Source organism: Dama dama, chromosome 27 (genome assembly GCF_033118175.1).
Source record: "Dama dama isolate Ldn47 chromosome 27, ASM3311817v1, whole genome shotgun sequence".
Taxonomy (NCBI): domain Eukaryota; kingdom Metazoa; phylum Chordata; class Mammalia; order Artiodactyla; family Cervidae; genus Dama; species Dama dama.
Genome location: NC_083707.1, coordinates 56005448 through 56032150, shown reverse-complemented (window position 1 = coordinate 56032150; position 26703 = coordinate 56005448). Strand labels below are relative to the sequence as shown.

The following is a 26703-nucleotide window of genomic DNA, read 5'->3' as shown; positions in this document are numbered from 1 at the left end:
TCCAACTCTATGATTATCTAGCCGAATTGGGCGGGTGGGAGTGTGCAGATTTTGTATGGCACATGAATGATACTACCATTCTTTACACTAAATTCATAACAAAGCACTTATGCAACAACATAAATTATTTCAATTGTAAATATAAGCATTCATCTTACTGGATGTTTTGTCTTACTGGAATATTAGGTAACAATTAGCTTATTTAAATTGTAAACCGAAAGGATTTTAAATAGGCAGAACATTTTAAATAAACTTAAATACCACTCTAAGAAAAGTACCTAGAGTGTTAGTTAGCTTTTGTTACCTTTCACCATCTTCCCTCCTGTGTAGCATCATCTCTTGTCAGTCCTGATCCTGCCCTATCCCATACACATACATGCACTGTATTCACACACAGTCTGTCTTCTGCCTTCTTCCTCTGCCTCCCAATTTATCATATCAGTTCTTCTTAAAACTATGACATCATATTCAGTGTTGACATTTTCTTGAAGATGTGCATGCTACTCACAGCTTAACCACGTGGTTGATCAACCATGATAACATTTTCAGAACTAGTTTTTTTTTTTTTTGCTTCTATGAAGTCAGTAATTCTCTTTTGTTGCTGCTGTTACCTTGATTTCCTGTATCTTTCAATAATTTACCTCCAAATTCTCACCCAGTTATATAAATATGGAATACAGGGAAGAAGGCTAAGAAGCAGAAATCAAGCCCAGCCTGGGAAGTAAAACATGAGCTTGCCAAATACTTGGAACATACTTTTTAAAAAACTGAGCTAAAAGGTAAGCATTCTTCGCAAGTATGAGAGTTGCATTAAAAGTTTCTCCTTTTTATTACCTGGCAAGACTGTTACAGTATATGAAGATTTACTTTTATTCTTTAGGTTTTATCATCTTTTAAAAAATCTGTATTGCAGCATCATTGATTTACAATGTTGTGCTAGTTTCATTGTCTTTTAAATATGCCTTCTTAAGTCTAGTAGTGACTTTCAGCTAAATGGCTGCATCAGATTCTTCAGAAAGGAAACTCCATGCTGTTCTCCACAGTGGCTATATCAATTTGCATTCCCACTAACAGTGCAAGAGGGTTCCCTTTTCTTCACACCCTCTCCAGCATTTATTGCTTGTAGACTTTTTGATAATGGCCATTTTGACCAGTGTGAGATGATACCTCATTGTAGTTTTGATTTGCGTTTCTCCAATAATGAGGGATGTTGAGCATCTCTTCATGCATTTATTAGCCATCTGCATATGTCTTCTTTGGAGAAATGTCTGTTTTTAAGTCTTCTGCCCACTTTTTAATTAATTGGGTTACTTATTTTTCTGGTATTGAGCTGCATCAGTTGCTTGTATATTTTGGGGATTAGTTCCTTGTCAGTTGCTTCATTTGCTATTATCTTCTCCCATTCTAAGGGTTGTCTTTTCACCTTGCTTATAGTTTCCTTCCTTGTGCAAAAGCTTTTAAGTTTATTTAGGTCTCACTTGTTTATTTTTGTTTTTATTTCCATTACTCTAAGAGGTGGGTTATAGAGGATCTTGCTGTGGTTTATGTCAAAGAGTGCTCTATGTTTTCCTCTAAGAAAAACATATAGTTTTATAATTTCTGACTTTACACTTAGGTCTTTAATCCATTTTGAGTTTATTTCTGTGTATGGTGTTAGCAAGTGTTCTAATTTCATTCTTTCACATGTAACTGCTGAGCTTACCCACAGTACTTATTGAAGAGACTGTCTTTTCTCCATTGTCTTTTTGCTTCCTTTGTCAAAGATAAGGTGCCCATAGGTACACGGATTTATCTCTGGGCTTTCTATCTTGCTCCGTTGGTCTACATTTCTATTTTTGCACCACTACCATACTGTCTTGATGACTGTGGCTTTGTAGTAAAGTCTGAAGTCAGGAATGTTGATTCTTCCAGCTTCATTCTTTTTTCTCAAGACTGCCTTGACTATTCCTTATAAAACTAGGCATAAGACTACCATATGACCTAACTATACCCACTACCGGGCGTATACTCTGAGGAAAACATAATTGAAAAAGGCACATGTACCCAGTGTTTATTGTAGACTACTTACAATAGCCAGGACATGGAAGCAACCTAGGTGTCCATCAACGGATGAATAGATAAAAGAAGCTATGGTATGTATACACAATGGAATATTACTCAGCCATAAAAAGGAATGCATTGAGTCAGTTCTAATGAGATGGACGAACCTAAAGCCTATCATACAATGTGAAGTAAGTCAGAAAGATAAAGACAAATATCATGTACTAATGCATATATATGGAAACTAGAAAGATGGTACTGATGAACCTTTCTACAGGGCAGCAATGGAGATACAGGCATAGGGAACAGACTTTCGGACACAGGTGGGCAGAGAGAAGGTGGGATGACTTGAGAGAGTAGCAGTGAAACATATATATTATATGTAAAGTAGAGAGTCAAATAGGAACTTTCTGTATGACACAGGGAACCTAAAGTTGGTGTTCTTTGACAACCCAAAGGGGTGGGGTGGGGTGGGAGGTTTAAGACAGAGGAGACATCTGTTTACCTATGGCTGATTCATGTTGATGTATGGCAGAGACATCACAATATTGTAAAGTAATTACCCTCCAATTGAAAACAAAGTAAAATTTTAAAAGATTCTTCAGAAATGTTTTCAGCATCACCAACTCTCTCCCACCCCTCCCTTACAGATCACCACTGGCCAAACATGAGTTTGAATATGCTAAATTAAATCTTCCTTAGCTACCTTAAGTATAAATATCTTTTAAAGCTGTCATTATTTCTATTTTATAAGTGATTCATACTTCTCAGTCAGATTCAATTCAGAAAAGAAATGTGGCAAAAAAAAAAGAAGCCCTATAAAAGTGTTTAAGAAAATATAATAATTCATCTATATTTCATGAGCCAGTTTTTAGGAATTTCTAAAAATTTGCACAGAAGTTTGGATGCAGCTTATTTCTCTGTCTATAAAGTATAAATTGATGTAATAAATTTACATTCCTGGGAGTGATAAACTACCTAAAAAAAATCATCAAGTCATCAGGAAGAACTAATTTATAAATGATTCATAAGTTAGTAATAAACCATTTATTCTATTTATTAAAAGCAAATCGTTTCAGGATAATAGCAGTAATGAGGAGGGGGGAGAGGCTATAACACTTTCGAGTACTTACTATGTGCCAATTGCTCTGCTAAGAAGATTATATGCATCATCTCACTTAATCCTCTAACAATCTCACAAACCTCAAATTCCAGGTGAGAAAACTGAGGTCTGGCATGGTCACGTAACCTGCACAAGGCCATACAGTGAATAAGCAAGGAAACTGAGATGTGAACAGAGAATGAGGTATCAGGGCCTATGCTGTAACCATATTTATTCTAAAATTATTCAAATTACATATTTGCTACTACAAACCAGCTTTTCATCCCATTGATTTCAAGGTGTTTTATTTTGTTTTCCATTTCCATCAAATCACTCTTGGACACAAATATGAAATATAAGTTTTGCCTCACGGTAACATGAGTTTATTAAACCTTCATGAATAATAGTTCTTCAGGTAAAAATTTCTCCCCAAATAATAAAACACAACCAGCCATCAGTCTTGCCCTTTGGAGTATAAACTTCACCCTACACTCAACAATTAGTAAGTATTTAAAATCTAGAAGGTGAGCAAAAATAACTGTTGAATGAAAAGAAAAACCATGGAAGCAGAATTAAGCACACGGGCATGAAGCCAACATGTACCATCAACATCATAAATCCCTTTACTAATAAGCCCTGATTTAAAGTAACACACTGCGCAGGATATAAAACCAGCCATGCTCCAAACAAACACACTTGATCTGACAATAGATCCTTGATCCTGGATGGTTCTCCCAGTCTGTCACCTCAAGCCAGGAGCTGGAAGCCATTAAGGCTTCATTTCAAACCAAGTTCTAAAGGAACAGCTTTAGCTCAAGTTTTTTTTCTTGTGTCTTTCCACCTATGCCACAAATGTAGGCTTACCCGAAATGCAATTCCTACCCCCACCTAATCGTCAGAGCTCTGAATCCTCCTACCTAAAGTCTGTCATAGGTACATGTATGTCGTGTATGTGTGTGTGTGTGGAGAGATTATATGTGAACATAAAACCTCTCTAAAATTATACCTTCAGCCTCTCAACAAGGATTCTTGCTTTATTAAATCCTCCCCCAAATGTGCTAATAGAAAAATACAAGGTACATATTAAAGTTCTGTTGAATCAAATGGGATATTCCTTATAGTTCTTTTAGGGGATGCCAACAACACAGAAAAATATGTATATACAAAAAGGGCAAGACTTCCCTGCTGGCCCAGCAGTTAAGATTTTGCCTTCCAACGCTAGGGTATGAGTTTTGATTCCTGGTTGGGAAGCTAAGATCCCACATGCATCATGGCCAAAAGACCATAACATTAAAAAAAAAAGGGGTGGGGGGAGCCATATTGTAACAAACTCAATAAAGACTTTAAAAATGGTCCACATTAAAAAAAAAACCAACTTTGGTGAAAACAAGCAAAGAGAGAATAGCTAATTCAGTTTCTCTGAATCCTTTTAAATCAGGTTTACTTCATTTAATTTACACATTATTATTTAGGATATGCCATAATCCAAAAAGAAAGGGCAAATATTCTCACTTGATTTTGCCCTAACGGTGAGGGAAGAACTTCTCTTTCTAGTATATTACATCATGGAGAGAAAATACATTGAGATATTCAAATTCTTGACTGTCTTCATCTCATATAGTAAATAAAAACTTATATGATTTAAGATTTCAAATTAAGAATAAAAGTCTTTATGCTTGACAATTAATTTTAATCTAAAAAGTCATGGGGAAATTCCAGGATACTAGTCAATCTATCTTTCTGTATATTAAAAGTGACTAGAAACTATCATGAAGAAGAACTCTTCAAACTCCACATCTGTTTTAAAGCCTGTTTTTCCCCTTTAACATGGTTTGCACAGTAAAAGTAATCACTCATGGGTATGACATAAACTCTGTGAATTATGAGACATTGTTGTCATTACTTTTGTGAATTACAACTTTTGGTCATATGGGTTTGATATCAATTATAAGGGCAATTCATATAATATACAGATATATAATAGTGTGCCACAATCTAATGCAATTCATTCTTATCCGTGAGGTATTACTACACAGCTCACAAAAGGCCAAACTTTAAGTTCATCCTGAAGGTTATTCACTCACATGAAAGGTTTTTCTTTTAAGAGTCCCTATATTCTTATCCAACTAAATATTTCTTCTTTGTTCCTATTGAGTCTAAGTTTATAAAACAAAACACATATACTATTAAATCTAAAAACCAAACTTTAAGCCTTTATGATCTCACATTGTGTGTGTATGTTGGTGTAACTATGTACATGGCTTTACATGAACGTAAAATAATCCCAATTTTAGCTACAAAATATGTAAAATTATTTTCTTATACTAATTATCCAAGTTTATTTTTAAGAAAACAGCATGTCTTTTTGTCACAGTTTGAATATTTCCTTGTACTATATTAAAAATTAAAAAGACGTTTCTATGTCACACAAAGAGAAAATGATATGTCGTAATGAATATATTTTTGTTTTCTTACATGATTATTTAAATATCTGGTTTTGAAAACCCGTTCCGTTTAAAAGCACAAGCTCCTAATGCATATATTTATGGCATCTACAAAAACGGGACCGACGAACCTCTCTGCAGGCCAGGAACACAGGCTGAGACGCAGAGGACAGACGTGGACGCAGCAGGCAGGAGAGGAGGCTTGGGAGGGAGGAGGCACGCGCATGTGCACCCGTGGCTGATCCACGCTGATGTGCGGATGTACGGCAGAAACCAACAACATATCGTAAAGCAATTATCCTCCAATTAAAAACGAATAAATGAAACAAAAACAAAAGCACAAGCACAAGCTCTAGAGGCAGATGGCCTGGATTCAAAGCTGACTGTCATTTCCTGTCTGTGGGCCTTATGTGAAAAGTTACTTAGTCGTCCTCTGTCTCATTTTCCTCCTTTGTAAAACAGAGGTGATAATAAGGATAATTACAATTGAGTTGTGAGGATTAAGAAGAGCCCAAAGCATAGACTGATCCTTATTAGGTACTTATTAAATACTAGGAGAAGGCAATGGCACCCCACTCCAGTCCTCTTGCCTGGAAAATCCCATGGACAGAGGAGCCTGGTGGGCTGCAGTACACGGGGTCACGAAGAGTCGGACACGACTGAGCCACTTCACTTTCACTTTTCACTTTCATGCATTGGAGAAGGAAATGGCAACCCACTCCAGTGTTCTTGCCTGGAGAATCCAGGGATGGCAGAGCCTGGTGGGCTGCTGTCCATGGGGTCGCACAGAGTCGGACACAACTGAAGCGACTTAGCAGCAGCAGGAGCAGTGAGCTGTTGTGATAGTTATTAAAGTTCCTGATTTTTAAATGTTGTTTGAGAACCGTTTGCTAAGATGATATCAATTACTGTTTATCTGACCAACACCTTGCTGAAGCATTATACACAGTCAATTACATACACATTAAAAAAAATACAAGTGCTATTATTAGAAAATATCATTATAAAAGATTTGGAGCCAAAAAAAAAAAAAAGATTTGGAGCCAATATAACAGCTAATTGAAGTAATGTATATTATAGCACTTCTGATTCTTTAGGATATTTAATTCATTCAAATACACAAACACTTTCTTGGTCAAAATACATTGATATTATGCAGATTTTCTATCTATAAATGTACAAAAATTGTTTTAAAGTGAAGCTGAAGATTCTAATGGTATTTATTAGCCACTTTTTTTTAATCTGTGCTCTTGCTTATTTCCTTTTGGGGTTTTTTTGGAGGCAAGTCACCCCAGCTCAACCTTTGAAACATAATAAATCAGGGTATGTTAACTTGCAATTTACAGTGAACAATAAAAAGCAAGTTTTCACAGTGCTAAATGACTGACTGCAGACCTCTAGGAGAATGGCAAAAAATACACTATGCATAACATCACACAACAGGATTCTACACTCTGGTTCTTCAGTGGCATGTGTTAAACATGGAAAACTCTGGAAAAACTTCGTATTTCTGTTTCCCGTGAGTACCTCCCCACTTTCCCATCTCTCCCCCACCCCGATACAAGCCACCCTGCTTCTCCAGTGGTGGGGCCCCAAGCCCCAGAGTGGTCTCCTGGATAATGGCTACTCTGGACCTCTAGCTCCATAAAAACCAGAAGAGCTTTTGGTTTTCGGGGATAGACTCGGAGCTTCGTAACGAGGTGGCACACTCCCAGGTCAGGTGAGAGGCGCAGACGAGACACAAGTGCGGCTCCAGAGACAGCTCAGACCACTGTTTAAAAGCACGGCATTACCAGTCCAGACACGGGCACTCCTTGTGGAAATGGAGAAGGGGCAATCACTGGGAAGAGTATAGGAGGCGTATTTTACAAGAAATAGTACCAACTACCAGTGGACAATGCTGGAAATTGGGAGAGCCAGCATTACTCCGTGAGTTCTGGTTTGGGGTGTTAGGTGGCTAAGGGCACCCTCAGTGACATCTTTTATGAGACCTCAATACAAAAAGGAGATGAGTTTTAGAAATAAATATGATCTCATTTTGGAGTTGGTATGTAGGGATCTGTGGGACATTCGGGCAGGGCGACACATTAATCTGACACTCGGAGCACAAGCTTAGGTTGGAGATACAGATTCAATAATCTTTAACAAGCAAGCAGCAGCTAAAACCAAAGAAAAGGGAAAGTCAATCACCCAGAGTGGAAACTATGAAAAGAGAAAACGAATGAAGAAAAGCCATACTTTGGACTATATTTTAATACTCCTGTCAACTCTCAAATACCATATTCAGAAATAATCTACTAAACATCCTATCAACGTGTACTAAAACTGAGTTATAAACACTAAGCAGCAAAAAGTATTTTACTTTGCATTTTCACTTCCCAGATTTTAAAAAAAGTATATGAAGGTAAATTACTTGAAATGACATATTTCAGAAAACTACGAAATCCACATTTATTTTTATTTTTCTTTCTTTTTTTTTAATTAGTTGGAGGCTAATTATTTTATAATATTGTAGTGGGTTTTGTCATACATTGACATGAATCAGCCATGGAGCACATTTATTTTTCTTAAAAAAGGAAACCACATGGTAAATAAACGACAGCACTCATGATGTATAATTATCCAAAATATTCATAACTGTAAACTCATATTTTGGAGCAGCCAACATTTTGAAGTCAATCAGAAGGGTAGTGATAACAGTTCAGAACAAGTGATTTAAAAATCACATTGTTCTGAGACTATCAGTTATAAATTAAAGAATGAGAATGGGAAAGGGTGCAATGCAGAAAGTCTTATTCTAGTTTACTAATTATATGGCTTCTATCTTCTCTGCTAAGAAAGTAGTTCTGATTTCTGAATATATAATGCCCTAAATCTCGCTCTTTGGAACTTTAACAAGATGAATTTCCTATCTTTCAGTCAAAACAAATGTATAAACATTTTATGAACAGGGCCTCAGTAAATGGTAAAATTAACAAATCAATATTTAGTCTCAGACAAGACGTGCTTTTCAGCTCTATCTTAATATACTAGAAATGTTGCTTTGCTCTGTGAATCTATGTTAAGGTATCAGTTTTATGTTGGTGACTTCAAAAAGCTAGACGGAACCACACAAACTTCATAATACACAAGTACATAATAACTGTTTATATTATGAACACTAATTACATTTGCAGTCTTAATATCATACTAGTTGTAAAAAAAGAATAAATTGTAAAAGAACATTTAAAGAATATGTCCTGATTTCTTTCCCTTATGGGAGATAATCTCTTGCTCTAACTTTAGAATAACAAGTTTGCCTTCTAGGTAATAAGACAGGATAGTTGGCAAACATCAGGCTCATGCTTGCAATCATAAGCCATAAAGGTGGGCTGTGACATCATCTCCCATTTCAAAAGAAAAGATGCCAAAGTTCAGCGCGTCTGAGACTGGGAGGCAGGTTGGGGTGGTGCTCAAGTTCACACGTGGGCTCTGGAATGAGGCAGGACACATTCTCAGTCCCTTGAACATGAACTGCCCTGAGCACGTTTCCTCATCTATCTGGACAAATAACCAGAATACACTTCAAAGAAATGCTGGTAGAATCAAGAATAAAGAGGTTGGTACAAAGTTAACAACTTGATACTACTTTCAAGTTCTCTAACCATTCTCTATTTTTTCTTTATTCCACAGCATTTCTCATCTTTTTTTATATAAATTAAATTTTACAAAAAAATACAACAGAGTCAACACGCCCATCCGAATTTATGTATCATCGCTGTGTTTGTTGTGAGCGGCTGAATCTGCCCACTATGCTGCTGATCTAGCATCAAGGTGTCTCTTTTTGACAATGTCAGTGGCTCTTGACCCTTTATTGCCGTTATGTGGTCACTTCGTGTCCTTGTGGTATTGAACAAAGGGTAGGACGCTGCAGTATGACCCCCAGGAGAATATAGTCAATTTCTTAAAGGGATCCATGCAGGTTTGTGAATGAAACCCATCCAAAATTCTTTTTAACCTGATATTAAGGGAGGATGTTTTAAAATACAACATTTAGGGGATATATCTCTTCATTCTCACTCAGAATGTTATCCTTTACCTCAGTTAAAACCACATAAAAATAAACAACAAACACACCCAAAAGGTCTACATTAAAAAAATAGATTATGATTTGTCTAAAAACGTATATACATCAGTTTTTAATGAGATTTGCTCCATTAATATAATTATTACCTATTAATATTACAGTGAAAATAAGAACATGCTATTTACAAATATTGATTATATATATATATAAACATTTGAATATCAAAAATAAAAGTATACATACAAAAGCAAATGCACAGGTATAGAATATGTCTATGACTCTAAAATTATAAATAATCCAGAAATAATCTTAATGCTATTCTTTGTACTTTCAAGAAAATACAACTATTATTGTTAAAACAGATTTTAAATATACAGAGTATTGCAAAACCTGAAAGAATTCCTTTGGTGGGGGCAGGGAGTATATTCCCCAGGCATACTTTGTAATATTTTTTCAAAAATGAGATAGAATAGAATGAGATACTAATAGAAATAAATGAAAAAAAAAATGAAGAAAAAAAAAATAAAAAAAATAAAAATGAGAAATAGGTTTTAATATTTTTTCTACATAAAACTATTAATCTAATATTGTTAATATTAGATATTATTAATATAATATGGCTTTGCTATGTAATTTAAGACATTTGGTTCAAGCAGAGCCTGATAAGCCTTAGGCTGGAATGCTAAGTAAAACTGAGGGTGTGTGTTGACCAAGGCACTACTGGCATTACTTTGTGGAGCCGATCAATAGATATTAGCTTTAAAAAGAGAGATTTAGAAAGAAGCTGCAGCATATTTTTGAAATGACAGGGTGAAGGTTTAAATTGTCTCAATCAAGGCTCAATTTTTTCTTCCCAGTTTTTCCAGCTGTTCTCTTCCAGTTAAGACTCTTCATTTCAAATAAATTTAATTAGTTCCAATTGATCATAGCCAACACTTACACAGCTTTATCCATGCTTCTTTACTTTTATACAGCAAACACTAACAAAGACTGCCAAGCTCAGATCAAGGGTCGCAAGACAATATTCATACCTCATTCGCTCTCACCCAGAAGAAAAATTTCAGCTATGAAATTCTGCCTATAGCAAAAGCACTAAATTATACTGCATATTTGAATTGTTATCTTCGTTAGCTGTTGAATTCAGTTAATTGGAGAATTCAGCCCCAGATTACCACAAAAATAAAATTAATACAGCTATGCAGATTAGCCTAGCTACAGCAGTCAAATAAGAATTCATTCAAAATATAGGCAAATATATCTGTCATGATATAATTTCTATTTTATGAGGTGACATTACGAGAGCAATTCCTTTTAAATAATCAGGGGGAAAAATAATCAGGGGAAAAATCAGGTTTTTCAGGATGAATAGCTGAATTGGTCAGTTTTCCCTTTTGCAGTACCTCTTGTGCTCTACAATGCTGGTTATCCTAAAATAAGATTATTCTGCTTGAAACTGGTTTCTCTCAAATGCACCTACCATATTTTTCATAATGCAATTTATATAGGATTCTAGTCAATAAAAAGAAATATGGTTTTCTTCTAAACCCTCACAAAAATCTATACCACATCTTAATCAAGTCACACAATCTAAAGGTAACTTGAACGATCCACAGGCTGCAGCGTGCTGGTTGCTCTGACAACATGTTAAGGAAGCCTTTTTCAGTTATTTAAATTCTTTGGATCCTGAGCATTCTTGCCTCTAGTACTCATGGCAGGAAATGAGTAAATCAACTGATAAAGCCATGCATCACATGCATTTAATTGAACTTCTTACAGATTAAAATATAGTTTATGTAGCATTAATTGACTCTCCAAACTAGATTTTCATTTTTAAACTTTCTGATTTTTTTTAACAGTAAAATAAACACAGAGTCACGTGCCCTCATTCTGACTCATGACTTTGGCAGAGCATAATTCATAATTTCAATGTACTGATTTAATAATACTTATTTGAGTGCTTAAAAATTCAGCTTTTCTTCCGGAATGGAAAATGAGATATTCTACTACTGCAAAGGCAACTTCTATTATTTAAACCATGACTTTTTGCAGACAAGAAAACCTTTAAAATTTGAGGTAATAACAAAACATATCTATAACATTATTTTTTTAAAAGCAGGGGAAACAGAATACAGCAAGAACTCATTTTTTTAAATCTACAAATTGCCTAGATGGGAGGGGAGTTTAGGGGAGAATGGATACATATACAGGAAAGGCTGAGTACCTTCTCTGTTCACCTGAGATAGCTATCACAAGATTGTTAATCAGCTACACTTCAACACAAAATACAAAGTTCAAAAAAAAAAGAGAGAAAAAAATAAAAAATTTGCAAATGAAATGATGTCTTCTAGTAGCTACTGAAACAAACCCTGTAACTTACAGTATAAATGACTTTTAGCAAATCTGTAAGTTTGAGAAATACTTTACACGTATATTTAAGATGGACGATAAATTTTTTAAATCAATGAACCAATACATTAAAAAGCAAGAGCCACCACCACCATCATTACATTTTTTGCTAAAAACGAGATATTCCTTGAAAGTCAACTACAGCAGTGGCACAGTCCATAGGTTTTTAAATACAGGCTCTGAACATTTTCTAGAGAGAACAGTAGGCTCCCTCAACTTCTTCCCAGTGAAAGAAATTTAAAAGCATTCAGGTGACAACAGTAAAGAACCTGCCACACACAGCTTTAAGAGGAAAAAATGAGGGGGAAAAAAAAACCAACTTCCCTTTAGTTTTTCTTACCCCCCTTCCTTTAATGACTGTTGAAAATTTTACTGACACTTTGCAAGCATGCTCCTTTTCAAATTATTGATTAAGCTAATATTTCTTGCTTCACAATAGTTATAGATTTATTTGGTCAGATTTTATTTTTTAACCATCCACACCAAAAACAAGAGCGTATCATTCTTAATACCAATACAAATAGTATACTAGGTTGTTTTTATCCTTTGTGCACTGAAAGAAATTGAGCTGAATGCATTTGCATATTCAGTAATCGACACTGCTCTAAGTCTATAAAAAGATAGGTTGAACATAGTGCAGTGTGTGGCTTTCCTAAATTTTACCACGTCTGATTATGTGATAAATAATACACAGAAGAATACTCAATACCCAAACAACGTACGTAACTTTTAAAAAAGCATTCATTTCTATCGTACAGGTAGAAAAAGTATCTATAAGTTTCCTCAGGTAGCCTATGTTGCATGTATCATGATTACAACTTCAATATTTTCAGTCTACCCTAGGGCGTGCTGCAGTCCATGGGGTCTCAAAGAGTCGGACACGAGCTGGTGACTGAACAACACTACTGTAACTGCAAACCTATCACAACACAAGAGGCGTACTCCTCTACATGTTCCAAGACTTTAGTAATGATCCCAGCCTCTAAATTAGAAGGTCCCTGGGAGATCGAACACACAGCTAGTGGGTTCATTCTTATGGCAACAATGAGCAAACCTGGACCAAATAAACAGTTCTGCTTCTTTCCACTTTAAGATCAGAAAGGGCACTAAAGGGTCTCAAAAGACTATGCATGCCATCAACGCAAGTTTCCACCCATGTGCTTAGTCCTGCTATAAATGACCTAGAAGCATTTTCCGACACGGGACAAAGTTCATCCAGATGACACTGAAGATGTCTCCTCTTACCAGTGGTGATGTCATCATCCACAAGGTCATGCTCCTCCTCTTGGACTTTGGCCTCTGGGCCAGAGGCATCAGGAGCAGTGGTGAGAGTCTGAAGGGCTTCTGCTGAGACTCCCGCTAAAACAAAGGAGAAGAACAAGAGCTAGTTTGTAAAAACTAAAAGAGAAGTGGACCAAAGCTCTTAAAGCGGTTTAATTTACTTACTGGATGAACATGCAGTATGTTAAAAAAAAAAAAATACAATATATTCACCCAAATTAGGAAGAGGCAGAAAGTAATGAACCAAATATTCATGTGTGCTCTTTACAGCTTTATATGTACATACATACATAGATGCAAACCATATTACTTTTAACCAAGATCTGGGAACAAAAAAATGAAGTTGTATAGTTTCACTTGCTTCCTTTCAACATGTTTACTAGTTATTTTTAGTAGATTTAGACACAGTTATGCCTGGGCTTCCCTGGTGGCTCAGAGGGTAAAGCGTCTACCCGCAATGCAGGAGACCTGGGTTCAATCCCTGGGTCGGGAAGATCCCCTGGAGAAGGACATGGCAACCCACTCCAGTATTCTTGCCTGGAGAATCCCATGGCTGGTGCAGCCTGGTGGGCTATATCTATAGTCCATGGGGTCATAGAGAATCAGACACAACTGAGCGACTTCACTCATGCCTTAAAAAAAATGAGAAAACCTAGAAAGTGAAAGACTATTTTAAAAGTTTGCTTCTCTTTAATATTAGTTTGCTTGTAATTTGAGGGATGGGAAGAGAGATGATGACAAAAGAAGGATTTGGGTTCTGGGTCTTTGAAAGAGACCTTAAATGCATTGCCCCAAGGGTATAACAGGCGGCACTAATGGTAAAGAACCTGCCTGTCGATGCAGGATGCAGGATACAAAAGATATGCAGGTTCGATCCTTGTATTGGGAAGATCCCCTAGAGGAGGAAATGGCAACCCACTCCAGTACTCTTGCCTGGAGCATTCCACGGACAGGGGCGTCCGGCAGGCTACAGTCTCTGTGGTCGCACAGAGCTGGACACGACTGGAGCGACTGAGCACCCATGGAAGAATCAGATACACGGCCCGACAATTACTGAGCTGAAAGAAGCTAGCTGAGAGCAGAGAACCAGAGGAGGGCACCAAACTTCCCTTCTCCAAAACACCTGAGAACTGGGAAGACCTGCCTACAAATGTCTTCTCCTTACTCACCTATTTTCCCATTTGAGATAAAACACAGATGTCCCCCACTATCTGGAAGCAGCGCATTGCTGTGACAACAAAAGAGGGATACATGTTCACAGAATCACATGATATTGAGTACAATCACTGTGAAGTTCTCCATGTATCTGTGGTTCCTCCTTATCTGTGGATATTCAACTGACAATGTGGGTTGGCTCATGTAATACTGTAGTACTCACTAGTGAGAAATAACCACATATAAGTGGATCCGCTCAGTTCAAACCAAGGTTGTTCAAGGGTCAACATATAAATGAAAATAAAACTACGGATCAGTAACTCTCATGAATCTAGACTCAAAAATCCTTAACAAAATGTAATCAAGTAGAATTCAACAACATATAAAAAGAGTTATATACCATGAGCAAGTGAGATTTATTCAGTTGGTAAGCAAGCCTGGTTCTATATTCAAAAACTCAGTGCTATCCAAAATTTTAAGAAGAAAGAAGAAACAATCATATGATCATGTCAATAATTAGATAAAATTTGACATCATGATTTTAAAAACTCTCAGAAAAACAGAAATAGAGGAAGAGAGGGCAACTCGTTCAACTTAATAAAGAGCACGTATTACAAATCTAACATTATATTTAATGGTGAAAGACTGAATGCTTTCCTCCTATGATCAAGAATGAAGCAAAGATGTCCACATTGTTGCTCTTATTTGACAGAGCATTAGAAATTCTAGACAGTGCAACACAGTAAGAAAATAAAACATGCATAGTTTGGAATGAAGTGATCCCATTCAAGATAAAAACAACTGTCTATGTGGAAATTTAAAGGAGTCCACAAAACAAACAAACTGTGTACAGCAAGGCTGCAGAATACCAGAAAAAGGGCTTCCCTGGGGGCTCGGTAGTAAAGAGTCCACCCACCAACACAGGAAACAGAGACCTGATCCCCGATCTGGGAAGATCCCACACGCCACGGAGCACCTAAGCCCATGCCACGGCCACTGATGCCTGCACGCCATACAGTCCGTGCTCCACAACAAGAGAAGCCACTGCAATGAGATGTCCAGGCAATAAATAAAATTAAAAAAAATATTTTAAAGATCATATTCTATACACTAGCAATGAACATGTGGACACCTAATTTTTAAAAAATTCTATTAATAATGACTCAAAAAGACTGAAATACTTAGATGCCAATTGAAAAAATATATACAGGAATTGCATGCTGATATCTACAAAACACTGATGAAACATCAAAGAGGCCTAAATAAATGAATGGAGAGACAGACCATGTTCATAAGTTGAAAGAGTCTATATAGGAAAGATGTGAAATTCTCCATGTATAGGTTTAGTGTTAACTTCTATCAAAATCCCAGCATGATTTATTGGTATATATAGACAAAATTCTTCTAAAATTATTTAGAAAAACAAAGGAACTAGAATAGTTTTTAAAAATTGAAAAAAAATAAGGTAGGAAAAAATCTGCCCCATTTCAAGCCTTACCAAGTTGTTAAAACTGCATGGTTTTAGGTTCATGGAATAGAATAGAAAACCAGAAGACACACACAGATATGCCCAATGATATTTGACAGAGGTGCAAAGCAAATCAATGAAATGGACTGCTATAACTGGATAACCAGAGACAAAAATATGAACCCCAACCTAACACTCACACCTTTTATAAAAATTAACTCACAATGAGCCAGAAAGATAAAGAACATTACAGCATACTAACATATATATATGGAATTTAGAAAGATGGTAACGACAACCCTTTATGCAAAACAGAAAAAGACACACAGATGTACAGAACAGACTTTTGAACTCTGTGGGAGAAGGTGAGGGTGGGATGTTGTGAAAGAACAGCATGTATATTATCTATGGTGAAACAGGTCACCAGCCCAGGTGGGATGCATGAGACAAGTGCTCGGGCCTGGTGCACTGGGAAGACCCAGAGGAATTGGGTGGAGAGGGAGGTGGGAGGGGGGATCGGGATGGGGAATACGTGTAAATCTATTGCTGATTCATGTCAATGGATGACAAAACCCACTGAAAAAATAAATAAATAAATAAATTTTAAACAAAAATAAAGGAGAAAAAAAAATGGAAAAAAAAAATTAACTCACAATGAATCATGGACTTATATGTAGAATATAGGACCATAAAAATCTTAGGAAAAAAAAAAAAAGAGAGAGAAAACCCTTGATACCGAGGCCAGACTTGACACCACAAGCACAATTCATAAAAGGAAAACCGGTAAAGTGAACTTTATTAAAATTAAAAATGTCTGGAATTTCCCTAGTGGTCCAGTGGTTAAGAATCTGCCTGCCAATGTGGGGGACACGGGTTCGATCCCTGGTCTGGGAAGATCCTACATGCTGAAGAGCAACCACGCCCATGCACTACAACTCCTGAAGCCCCCACACCTAGAACCCATGCTCCACGACAAGAGAAGCCACTGCAGGGAGAAACCTGTGCCCCACCACTAGAGAACAGCCCCTGCTCACCACAACTAGAGAAAGCAAATCTAGAGAGGCAAAAAGTACATTTGTGGTTGCTTAGGACTGGGAGAGAGCTTCTGTGGTGGTTCAGTGGTAAAGAATCCCCCGGCCAATGCAAGGGACATAAGAGACGCAAGTTCAATCCCTGGGTTGGGAAGATGCCCTAGAGAAGGAAATGGCAACCCACTCCAGTATTCCTGCCTGAGAAATCCCATGGGCAGAGGAGCCTGGCGGGCTACAGTCCATGGGGTTGCAAAGAGTTAGACATGACTGAGCAGCTAAACAACACCTACAAAGGGCTGGGAGGATGGGGGCAAATGAGGAGTTAAACTAATGAGTCTTTGGTTTCTTTTTCTGTGATGAAGATGTTCTGAAATTGATTACAGTGATGGTTGCACAATTCTGTGAATACTTTAAAAAGAAAAACACTGGATGGTACAGTTGTAAGTGTGAATTCGATGGCATGTGAATTATATCTCAAAGACGTGTTTTAAAAAGTGTGCTTTTCTACTATCCCAGATCAATGAAGAACGCCACCGCCCTTTCTGTGGACTCTTTTGGTACGGTCTCTGCCATGAGGAAAACAGGGAGAAAAGAACCACACAGAACATTTATGCAATAAAAGAACAAACTCCACCATGGATGGTTTTCTCGTGTCAGGAAGGCTAATGCTCCACTTTTTTAATTTAAAAAATTAAACTATATTCCTCATTTTGACCATGCTTGTAACTCATTCTGTTATTTCTTACAGTCAAATTTTCTGGGTTATTTTGTTACCAATCAATTAAGAAAAAAAAAAAAAGATTGATTTGGATAATTCAAAATTCTACATATTTCATTTTTTTAAGGATCAGCTAAATATCTAAACTTCAGTCAAATGGGGGTAATGGAATGATAACAAAATACCCCAGAGTCCAAACTGTTGTTGGAAGATACAAGAGACACTGATAATGCAAAGACCAAATTACTACAATCAGCTCTCAAATACAAACAGCACAGATGATTTAAAACAATTTTAATGAGTTTGTTTTAGGGAAATGATAGAATTTTCTCCTTTTGAACTTTTGGACCATAAAGTTATGGTAAAAGATGAGCAAAACCCATTACTGAACCTTTTTAAGCATGGTAATCATTACCTACAAAAAAAGGGAGGGGGGAATAATAATATTTTTAAAAATTCCCAAAACATAGGTATTTGTAATCTCCACAGTATTTAGTGACACTTTTTTACATTACTATCTTATGATAATTGGAGACATTCTTCATAAGGCAAAATTATAGGGCAGAAATCAAATCAGTGATTGCCAGAGGCTAGGGCTATGGTGGGAGGACTGACTATAAAATGGTCTAAGCAGATATTTACAATAATGAAAATAACGAATATCTTAATTGTGAGAGTGGAAATATGACTACCCACATTTGCCTAAAATTCACAGAACTGTACACTAAAAAGAGCGAACTTTACCATATATAAATTATACCTCAATAAACCTAACTTTAAAAAAAAGGTACAATAGAAGGTACTACATCACTGTCACTAAACAGAATTGAGGTTGTATCAGAATACAATGCTATTTTCAATGAAGCACAAAGACCAGAAAAAAAATGTATTCCTTTCTTCCTGGTATTAAAAAGCTAAACTTTTTGAAACATAAAACTCATTTCATCACTATCCACTATCAGTAAGATGATGGAAATATTCCTGAGAAATACTAGGATAACTACATCGAAGCTTCAGCTTCTTGTATATTTATATTATGCAATATTATAAGTACTGTCAATTAATTATATGGCGGTACATTGCCATTTTTTTATGTACTTGCTGTAGGTGATCTTATTTGTCAAACTATGCCATAAAATCTAAGACATTCACTTTCTGAATCTCTTCAAAATATCTGGCAGTAAAGAACATCTCATAAAGATTCAATAAATACATTGAGAATAGAACTCAATACCTTCAATCCCATGACACAAATTATGCTATTTAAATATACTATAAAATAATAGTAAGCGTGCTTTGGTGAAAAAGATATAATAAAGAGATACAATAAAAAAAAGACAAAACATTAGTGGGAAAATGTGAGGCATTTAAAAAACCAAATCCAGACTCACAAAATTAAAAAAATGAATGTACATTATGCTGGACAATAGGCATCTATAAATGGGTTTTGCACTGTGAATCAGAAGGAAAATATGGGATGGAGCAGAAAAGTGGTGTAAGTTTGGACACAGCAGAGGAAGGCAGGAGGCTGGGCTGTGGCAACAGCAGAAATAAAAAACAGAGAACAGGGAAGACTGTGAGATCGTCACACTGCCTAGACAAAAGTACTCGGACCACTACTCCTGAGAGATGTATACAGACAACTTTCTCGTTTGTATGCAGTATTTGTAATCACTTTAGAAAAACATTTTCAATGTAAATGTGGAAACACAGTTTTCAAAATCAATGAAATGAAACTGCACTCGCCTCTACTCACCTGCAAAGTCAGGGACAGTATTATCTTTCAAAAGCTTATAAAGTACCTTTATAAACATTTCTTCCTATTGCTTAATATCCGAGTAATGACTAATGAGGTGAACTCTGAAGACTTCAGTGTCATGTGATTAAATGAACAAAGATTAAATAGTAAATTTTAATAGAATAAAATTTAAAGCACAGCGCTGTGACCAATATTGCAATATAAAACCATTTAAGTTCATTATAATATTATTTTTCTATTGAAGATTAGATGAAAGTGAGACACAATATTCGTGGACTCAGAAAGAAAAATATATACCATAATGTTTACAAATATTAACACTGTATTTCTGTTTCCCATTGTAATACAGATTTCCACTGAGATTGAAAAATGGATCCAAAAGAATAGCAGGTATTTTTTTGTCTCATCAGCCTTTCCCAACTGCGGTTTCCCAGTGCTCCAATTAAAGCACACGAGGCAGGAATCTGACGCGTAGCTTTACTTTGAATAAAGTAAAATCTCACAGTCAGGGAGGGAGGAGGTGCGCATCTCGAGTTTATTTTCAGGCAGCAGGCTTGAATTTATTGGAAGCAGACCTCCGCAGTGAGTGACCACACGGCTCTGCATTCCCCACGATCCTTATGACAGACAGACGGCCTGCCTCGCATTAATTCACTTCACACCACGTCTATCGATCCACAGCCGGCTCCCTGGTCTCTCCGCACACACTGCCTGTCTGGCCGCCTACATCCGCATCAGCACAGACACACAAAGGCCGGAGAGAGATAACCTTTCGCTTCCATTAAAGACGCAGCGTCCACTTTTCCTTCCCCAGTAGCACCAAAAATACAAAATATGGCAGTACAGACGTCTCAGACAAAAGACTTCCCATAAGAAACGGTAGAGATATTCACCCCTAATTCTAAACAGAGATCATTTCAATTTAGTTAGTTTAATTTAATAAACAAGTTAGTTTATTAAAGGCCACAAAGCAATTAGAGAAAAGTAGTTAAAAATAAAGAAAATGGCTTCAAGTCTGAATAAGAATGCAATAATCATTTGGTAACACAGGTTTTGATAGTTATTTTTAATGAAATGACATACATTTTTTCCCAAGTTACCTTCTTTTTAGAAAACTGTCTGACATGAAATGTGATTATAAACAATTCTGAAAGCAACAGAGACATTTATTGAAATATACACAAGGAACAGAAAACACAATTAGGAAGGATACTGTATCCCCAGAATATTAACCTAAGTGGATAAAGCTTTATTATTCCTCTTTCCCAACAAAAACCTAAAAATGATCCCTGGTAAAAATTACACCAAATACTTTTAATTCATTGCATGCACTTTTTCAAAGATTTCTGTTTGATTTACAGGCTATGAGCTGACTCAACACCAATTTTGGTTTCAAAGCACACAATAAAATGAACATTTATTTTTCAGCCTGTAACATGTTGAGAAACAAAGGCAAATCTCTCTCAACACAAAACTGTACTAAAACATAAAGTTAAAATAACGACCCCTAACCCAAATTATTCACCTCAGAACTGGGCAAAATACATCCTCCTGGATCAGAAAGTACCTTTGAAGCCATTTATGACTTTGGCTGTTTTTTGCCGTTGCTAGGGTTACCCAGGCAGAAGTTACACCATCAGTAACAAAAGAGGTGCAATAAACATAGTGCACTAAGCATGCTGTTCTTTATACTCGTAACAAATTGCCTTAGAAATTAAGCAAAGGCAAACTGATAAAGGCTGTTAAAGCTAAAGATCTCTGTGACACAGCGAGTGAAGATGTGGGCAGATTGGAGAGGTCTCAGAAGAAAGAGGCTGGCACTGCCCGTCTGAGCAAGAAGCAAAGCCACGAGGGTGAAGAAGATGGGTAACCATGCCAAGTTCTCTCATTAACTTCAACGGTCACAGAGCACCCAGGCCGCTGCATACCAAACCCCTGCCAGGAACTAGCTGTATCAGGTGCTAGGGACACAAAGGTGAAAGACACGCCCTTCGCTTCTAAGAAGCTCCCCTGTGAGGTGAGGCCATGGAGGCTCGTGAACGAGATATAAGCACGAGACGTAATTTGATTTGTGTTTTAGAAAGATCTCTCCCAGGGCTGCTCTGGTGGCTCAACGATAAAGAATGCATCTACCAGTGTTGGAGACACGGGTTCGATCCCGGATCCGGGAAGATCCCACATGCCGCAGAACAACTAAGCCCGAGTACCACGACTATTGAGCCCGCCCTAGAGCCCGAGAGCCGCCACTGCTGAGTCCACCCTAGAGCCTGTGCTCCACAATGAGCAGCCACCGCAGCTAGAGATCAGCTCCTGCCTGCCACAACAAGGGAGAGCCAGCACAGCAAGGAAGACCCGGCATCGCCAAAATGAATGAATGAATGAATGAACTCAGTGCTCTCTCCTGGAGCAAGGTGAAGAATGATCTGGAAGGACTCAGAAGCAGATATAGCAATAAGGCCAGGGCAAACCTTTCTAAGGTAGCAAACCTTACTACTTGGAGTCCGGCGAGCTCCCTAGAACTGCCAGGAGGAAAGCGGAGGCCTCCGAGCTCCCAGACTCTACCTTTTACCTGCGAGGCTGTGGGCATGAGCACATTGCGTTCAAGTGTTGCTTCGAAGAAAGGATACCACTTTGTTTCAAATGTTTGAAAACCACTGATCTCTTAACTTTAGAAAATAAAGACAGCATAAATGGGGAAACAATCAAGAGTTATTTTTATGGCGGGAGGAGGACTGAACACAGGGAAGGACAAGGAGGGAGGGTCTTCTGCCTTTTCTGGAATGATGGTTACGCTAGCTGGTGGTAGTGCGGGTGTTCAGTCACTAAGGCGTGTCCGACTCTGCGACCCCATGGACTGCAGCATGCTACGCTAGGTAAAGGGGCTAAAAATGAAAAGGAGAAGATGCAAGGACTTCAGAGAAACTTAGAGCTGTGTGGAAAATACAAATTTGCAAGTGAAAATACAGTGAGCATTTTCTGAAAGAAAAAATCAATTAAAGTCTGCTTGGGATGGGGTGAAGAAGAGAGCCTATGTCAAAGAGAGCCTCACAGAAAGGAAACAGATGAGCTGCATCTTAGAGCATGCGTGAGAATTTATATGGAATGACAAGAAGTGGGAAAAAAATATTCCAGGTCAACAGGACAATATGCTAAATGACCCTGATGTATCTACAGAAGTGGGTAGCAGAAGAACAGGTGTGTAGAGAGGCAAGTGAGTGAGTAATAATCACTCAGTCGTGTCTGACTCTCTGCGACCCCATGGACTGTAGTCTGCCAGGCTCCTCTGTCCACAGGGATTCTCCGGGCAGGAACACTGGAGTGGGTTGCCATTTCCTTCTCCAAATGAAGAGGCAAAAAAGAGGTTAAAAGAACAGTTCTGATCAGAGTCCTAAAGACAATGAGAAGCAGGGGGCTAACAGAAAACACAAAACAGGAGAGGAACATGTTTTTGTTCTTTAAGGCTCCAGCATGGCACTTGGGGAGAACAGGGCCACAGGTGGTAAATACAATCACAAGACTGCTGGGATTGGTGGCCATGCAACAACAGTCAGCAAGAACTTTAAGACGTGAGGTTTTAGGGTAAGTAAGTGTAACCCTTCAACTTCTCTTTCTCATCATCAGCATAGATGGTCAGTTTGTGAAGGGCAGAAGGAGCTGTCTGAAGACAATTATGATGGCAGAGAGTTTGATCTATACTTGCAGACAGTCCCAAAATGGCAACCAATGAAAAGCGACAGCCTCTGGTAATTCAGCCAAGCTGCCGTGTATCCTGGTATGCAACTCAGTGAAAACAAGACATGAGAGAGGGGTACATTATCTGTTCAATTCAATATTGGATGCAAGTGGTATAGCCTTAGCACAGCACCTGAGATGTAACACGTGCTCAGTAAATAGCATCATTAGCATCATTATCATTGCTTTTATTGTTACTAATTTTGGCTTACTTTATTAAATTATTTCCTTCTCTAGAAGTGCTTTATTACCTTCAGTATCCAACACTCAACTTTTTTTCTACTGGATGAATTCATCTGCCTTTTTTATAACATTTATTAAGCACTGCCTTCCTCTTTTTAGAACAATATCTGCAGACACCGTAGGATCTCTGTTTATACACAGAAGCCACTTGAAGCCAGAAACAGAATAAATATTTACATTTCAAAGAACCAACTTATCTTATGATTAGTTCTATTACTGTCAATCATACACACACACACACACACACAGAGGAAAGCTTTTGACTTCTTAATCTCTTAACGCACAATGAATAACTGATTTGAAATACATGGGGCTCTTGTTTTAAGATTATTCTAGTAGATGACACATTTAATTGGCAGTAATACATTATAAGATCACACGGGCCCTGGCAAAAGAAAAAAAAAAGATCACACTAAAAGCATTTGTGATATTCTAATAATTGCTCACAGTAATTAACTTAGATAAATATTATAATGTGCTCTGACTTCATTATTTGAGAATGTTAAGTTCTATATAGATAACAAGAAAAACATTTGGATGGATGAAAGCCATAAGAAGTGTTAAGTATAGATGATAAATAAACAAGAGTTTGTGAGAAGAGAGGCAAAACTCATGAGGTATATAAGTATGGATAGTAAGTTAATGACCTAGAAGACATGCTATATGTTAAAAGGAATGAAGCAAGCAAGAATGCTACTTACAAACAGAAACAAATGGAAAGGCCAAGTCATCACATGAATGGGAAGCTGTAACACTTCTCAAAGAAAATATCTGCAAGACCTTAGGTTTGCCAATGAGTGTCTAGAGGACTAAAAGCATGAGTCATGAAATAAATGACAGATAATTGGGCTTTATCAAAATTTAAAACTTCTGTAAATGATGTTCAGAAAATGAAAGACAAATTTAAAGATTGGAGAAAAATATTTGAAAAGATTACACATCTGTTAAAGGATGTGTGTATATATAAGGAACCCTTAAGACCCAACAATAAGAAAACAATCAATCTAAAAGGAAAAAAAAAAATGGGCAAAAGACTCAAACATGCATCTCACTAAAGAGGATTTATGGATTGCAAGCAATCATGTGAAAACATGTTCAATGTCGCTAGTCATTGACATGACATGCTTAGTTGCTCAGCCATGTCCAATTCTTTGGGACTGTAGCCCACCAGGCTCCTCTGTCCATGGAATTCTCCAGGCGAGAATACTGGAGTGGGTAGCCATTCCTTCTCCAAGGGATCTTCCCAATCCAGGGATCGAACCCAGGTCTCCTGCATTGCAGGTGGATCCTTTACCATCTGAGTCACCAAGAAAACCCACTCACTAGTCATGAGGGAAGTACAAATTAAAATCACAATGAGATATCACTACATACGTCTTAGGATACCTAAAATAAAAAAAAAAAATTAATTAAAAAAAAAAAACCTAACTATATTGTGCTGGCAGTGATACAGAGCAGCAGTAAATATTACTACAACTTACTGCTAACAAGAATGTAAAATGCTGCAGTTACTTTGGAAAATAGTTTTCTTTTATATGACATTCACATTTATCAAATGATCTAGCAATTCCAATCCTAGATGTTCACCCAAGTGAACTGAAATCTTATGTCTATACGAAATCCTAAACATGAATAGTTATGCAGCTTATTCATAATCACTCAAACTTGGAAACAACCCATATCTGTAAACAGGTGAGAAGATAAAAGAATTTTGGCACAGCCATATAATGGAACACTACTTAGCAATAAAAAGAAGTGAAATATTGAGTCATGCAGTAGTTTGGATGAACTTTAAATATACTTTGCTGAGTGAAAGACACCAAACCCAAAATGCTACATGTTGTATAATTCCTATTTATACAGAATTTTGGTAAAGGCAAAAACTGCAAGGATAGAAAGAAAACTGGTGGTTGCCAAGGATTGGTGGGGGTGGGATTGATTACCAAGGAACTAAAAAGGAAATTTTCAAGGTGGTTGAAATATTCTTATGGTACTGTGATAGCAGATATCTGAACCTATTCATCAGTTAAAACTCAAAAAACCTACATACCCAAAAAGTAAACTCTGTTGCTTGTAAATTTAAAAAATGATCATTACAAATGTACCAGAATGCCAGGGGACCCGGAATAAACTGCAGACTGTCACACTGTAAGTGCGACACTGTGAGTGTAGGCATAACAACACCGAAGGGTGTGAAGAACAACAGGAGCTGACACTACGCAGCTGTGCAGAGCGGGCCTCAGCCCTGCTCGCTGTAAAGCTAAGGGCAGAAAGAGCCGTGCGCAAACACTGCGTTCTGGTTGGTAAATGGGTTTTTCCACAGAAGGATGGGTCAGCAACTTTTAAACTACTTTTTCATGTCTCCTAAGGTTGGAAAAAACAAGCAGATCTATCACAGATAAGAAGAATCAGATTTCTCACACTCAGAGAAAGAAATTACAAATATGCAAAGAGGAAGACTAGGCTGAATCCTGTCGTAGTGGATTAAAAAGGATATGTCAGTATCAACCCATATGCACTTTAATAATATAGAGAGAAATAGGCAGATACAGAAACAATAATCATAGATATGTGGGTATACAAGAGTGAGTATACACATGTACTTCCTACTTCTATCCAAAACGAGGAAGGAGAAGCAGTGAAATCCCAGTAGCAACAAACAGAACTGGTACCCAGGTCTTAGTTAGTCATCCCTCCATTTAAGGCAGCCAGGCTGCCTGGAGAAATGACCGATTCTAAGACTTGGGCAGGGAAAAAAAGAGATGAGTGAGGAGCATGTTCTACGACAGACAATAAGATGGTGCTTAAATAAACCAGTGGGATCATATTAAAATAACACTGGGATCAACTTAAAAGAGCTCCCTATGGTCAATACTGAGATAATTCAAGCAACAAATCGGCATTATAAAAGGTCTATTCCTCAGCTAAGTGCCTGCTAAGAGCTCGATGCTGGGTCATTTGGGGACAAAAAATAAGGTCCTGGACTTTTAGCCCCAAGGAAATCAAAGTGCAGAACTTACTACTTGTATTTATTTTTATTGAACACATATATTTATTTATTTTTATGAACACTGTTACTTCATTATCATGACATACTAATCCGCAATTACATATCCATTCAAGGACTATAAAGAAGTAAAATGCTAAAACTCAAAGAAAACTAAGTAAGCAGGTACATGAAACATGTTTCCTTTAGCCTGGACATGTGACAAAATGGCATCAAATGCTGAAGACATAAACATCCATGCACCGTAATGA

The 26703-nt window shown here is 37.2% G+C and overlaps 1 protein-coding gene across 1 annotated transcript in view; it reads right to left on the bottom strand.

Moving 5' to 3' along the window:
* The window catches only part of WDR7 (WD repeat domain 7), a 336383-nt gene that overhangs the window by 170943 nt on the left and 138737 nt on the right, over nucleotides 1-26703 (bottom strand). The window contains exon 19 of the mRNA XM_061131100.1: nucleotides 13304-13417. Coding sequence (XP_060987083.1) covers nucleotides 13304-13417 — 114 coding nt within the window. The remainder of the gene's footprint in view (nucleotides 1-13303; nucleotides 13418-26703) is intronic.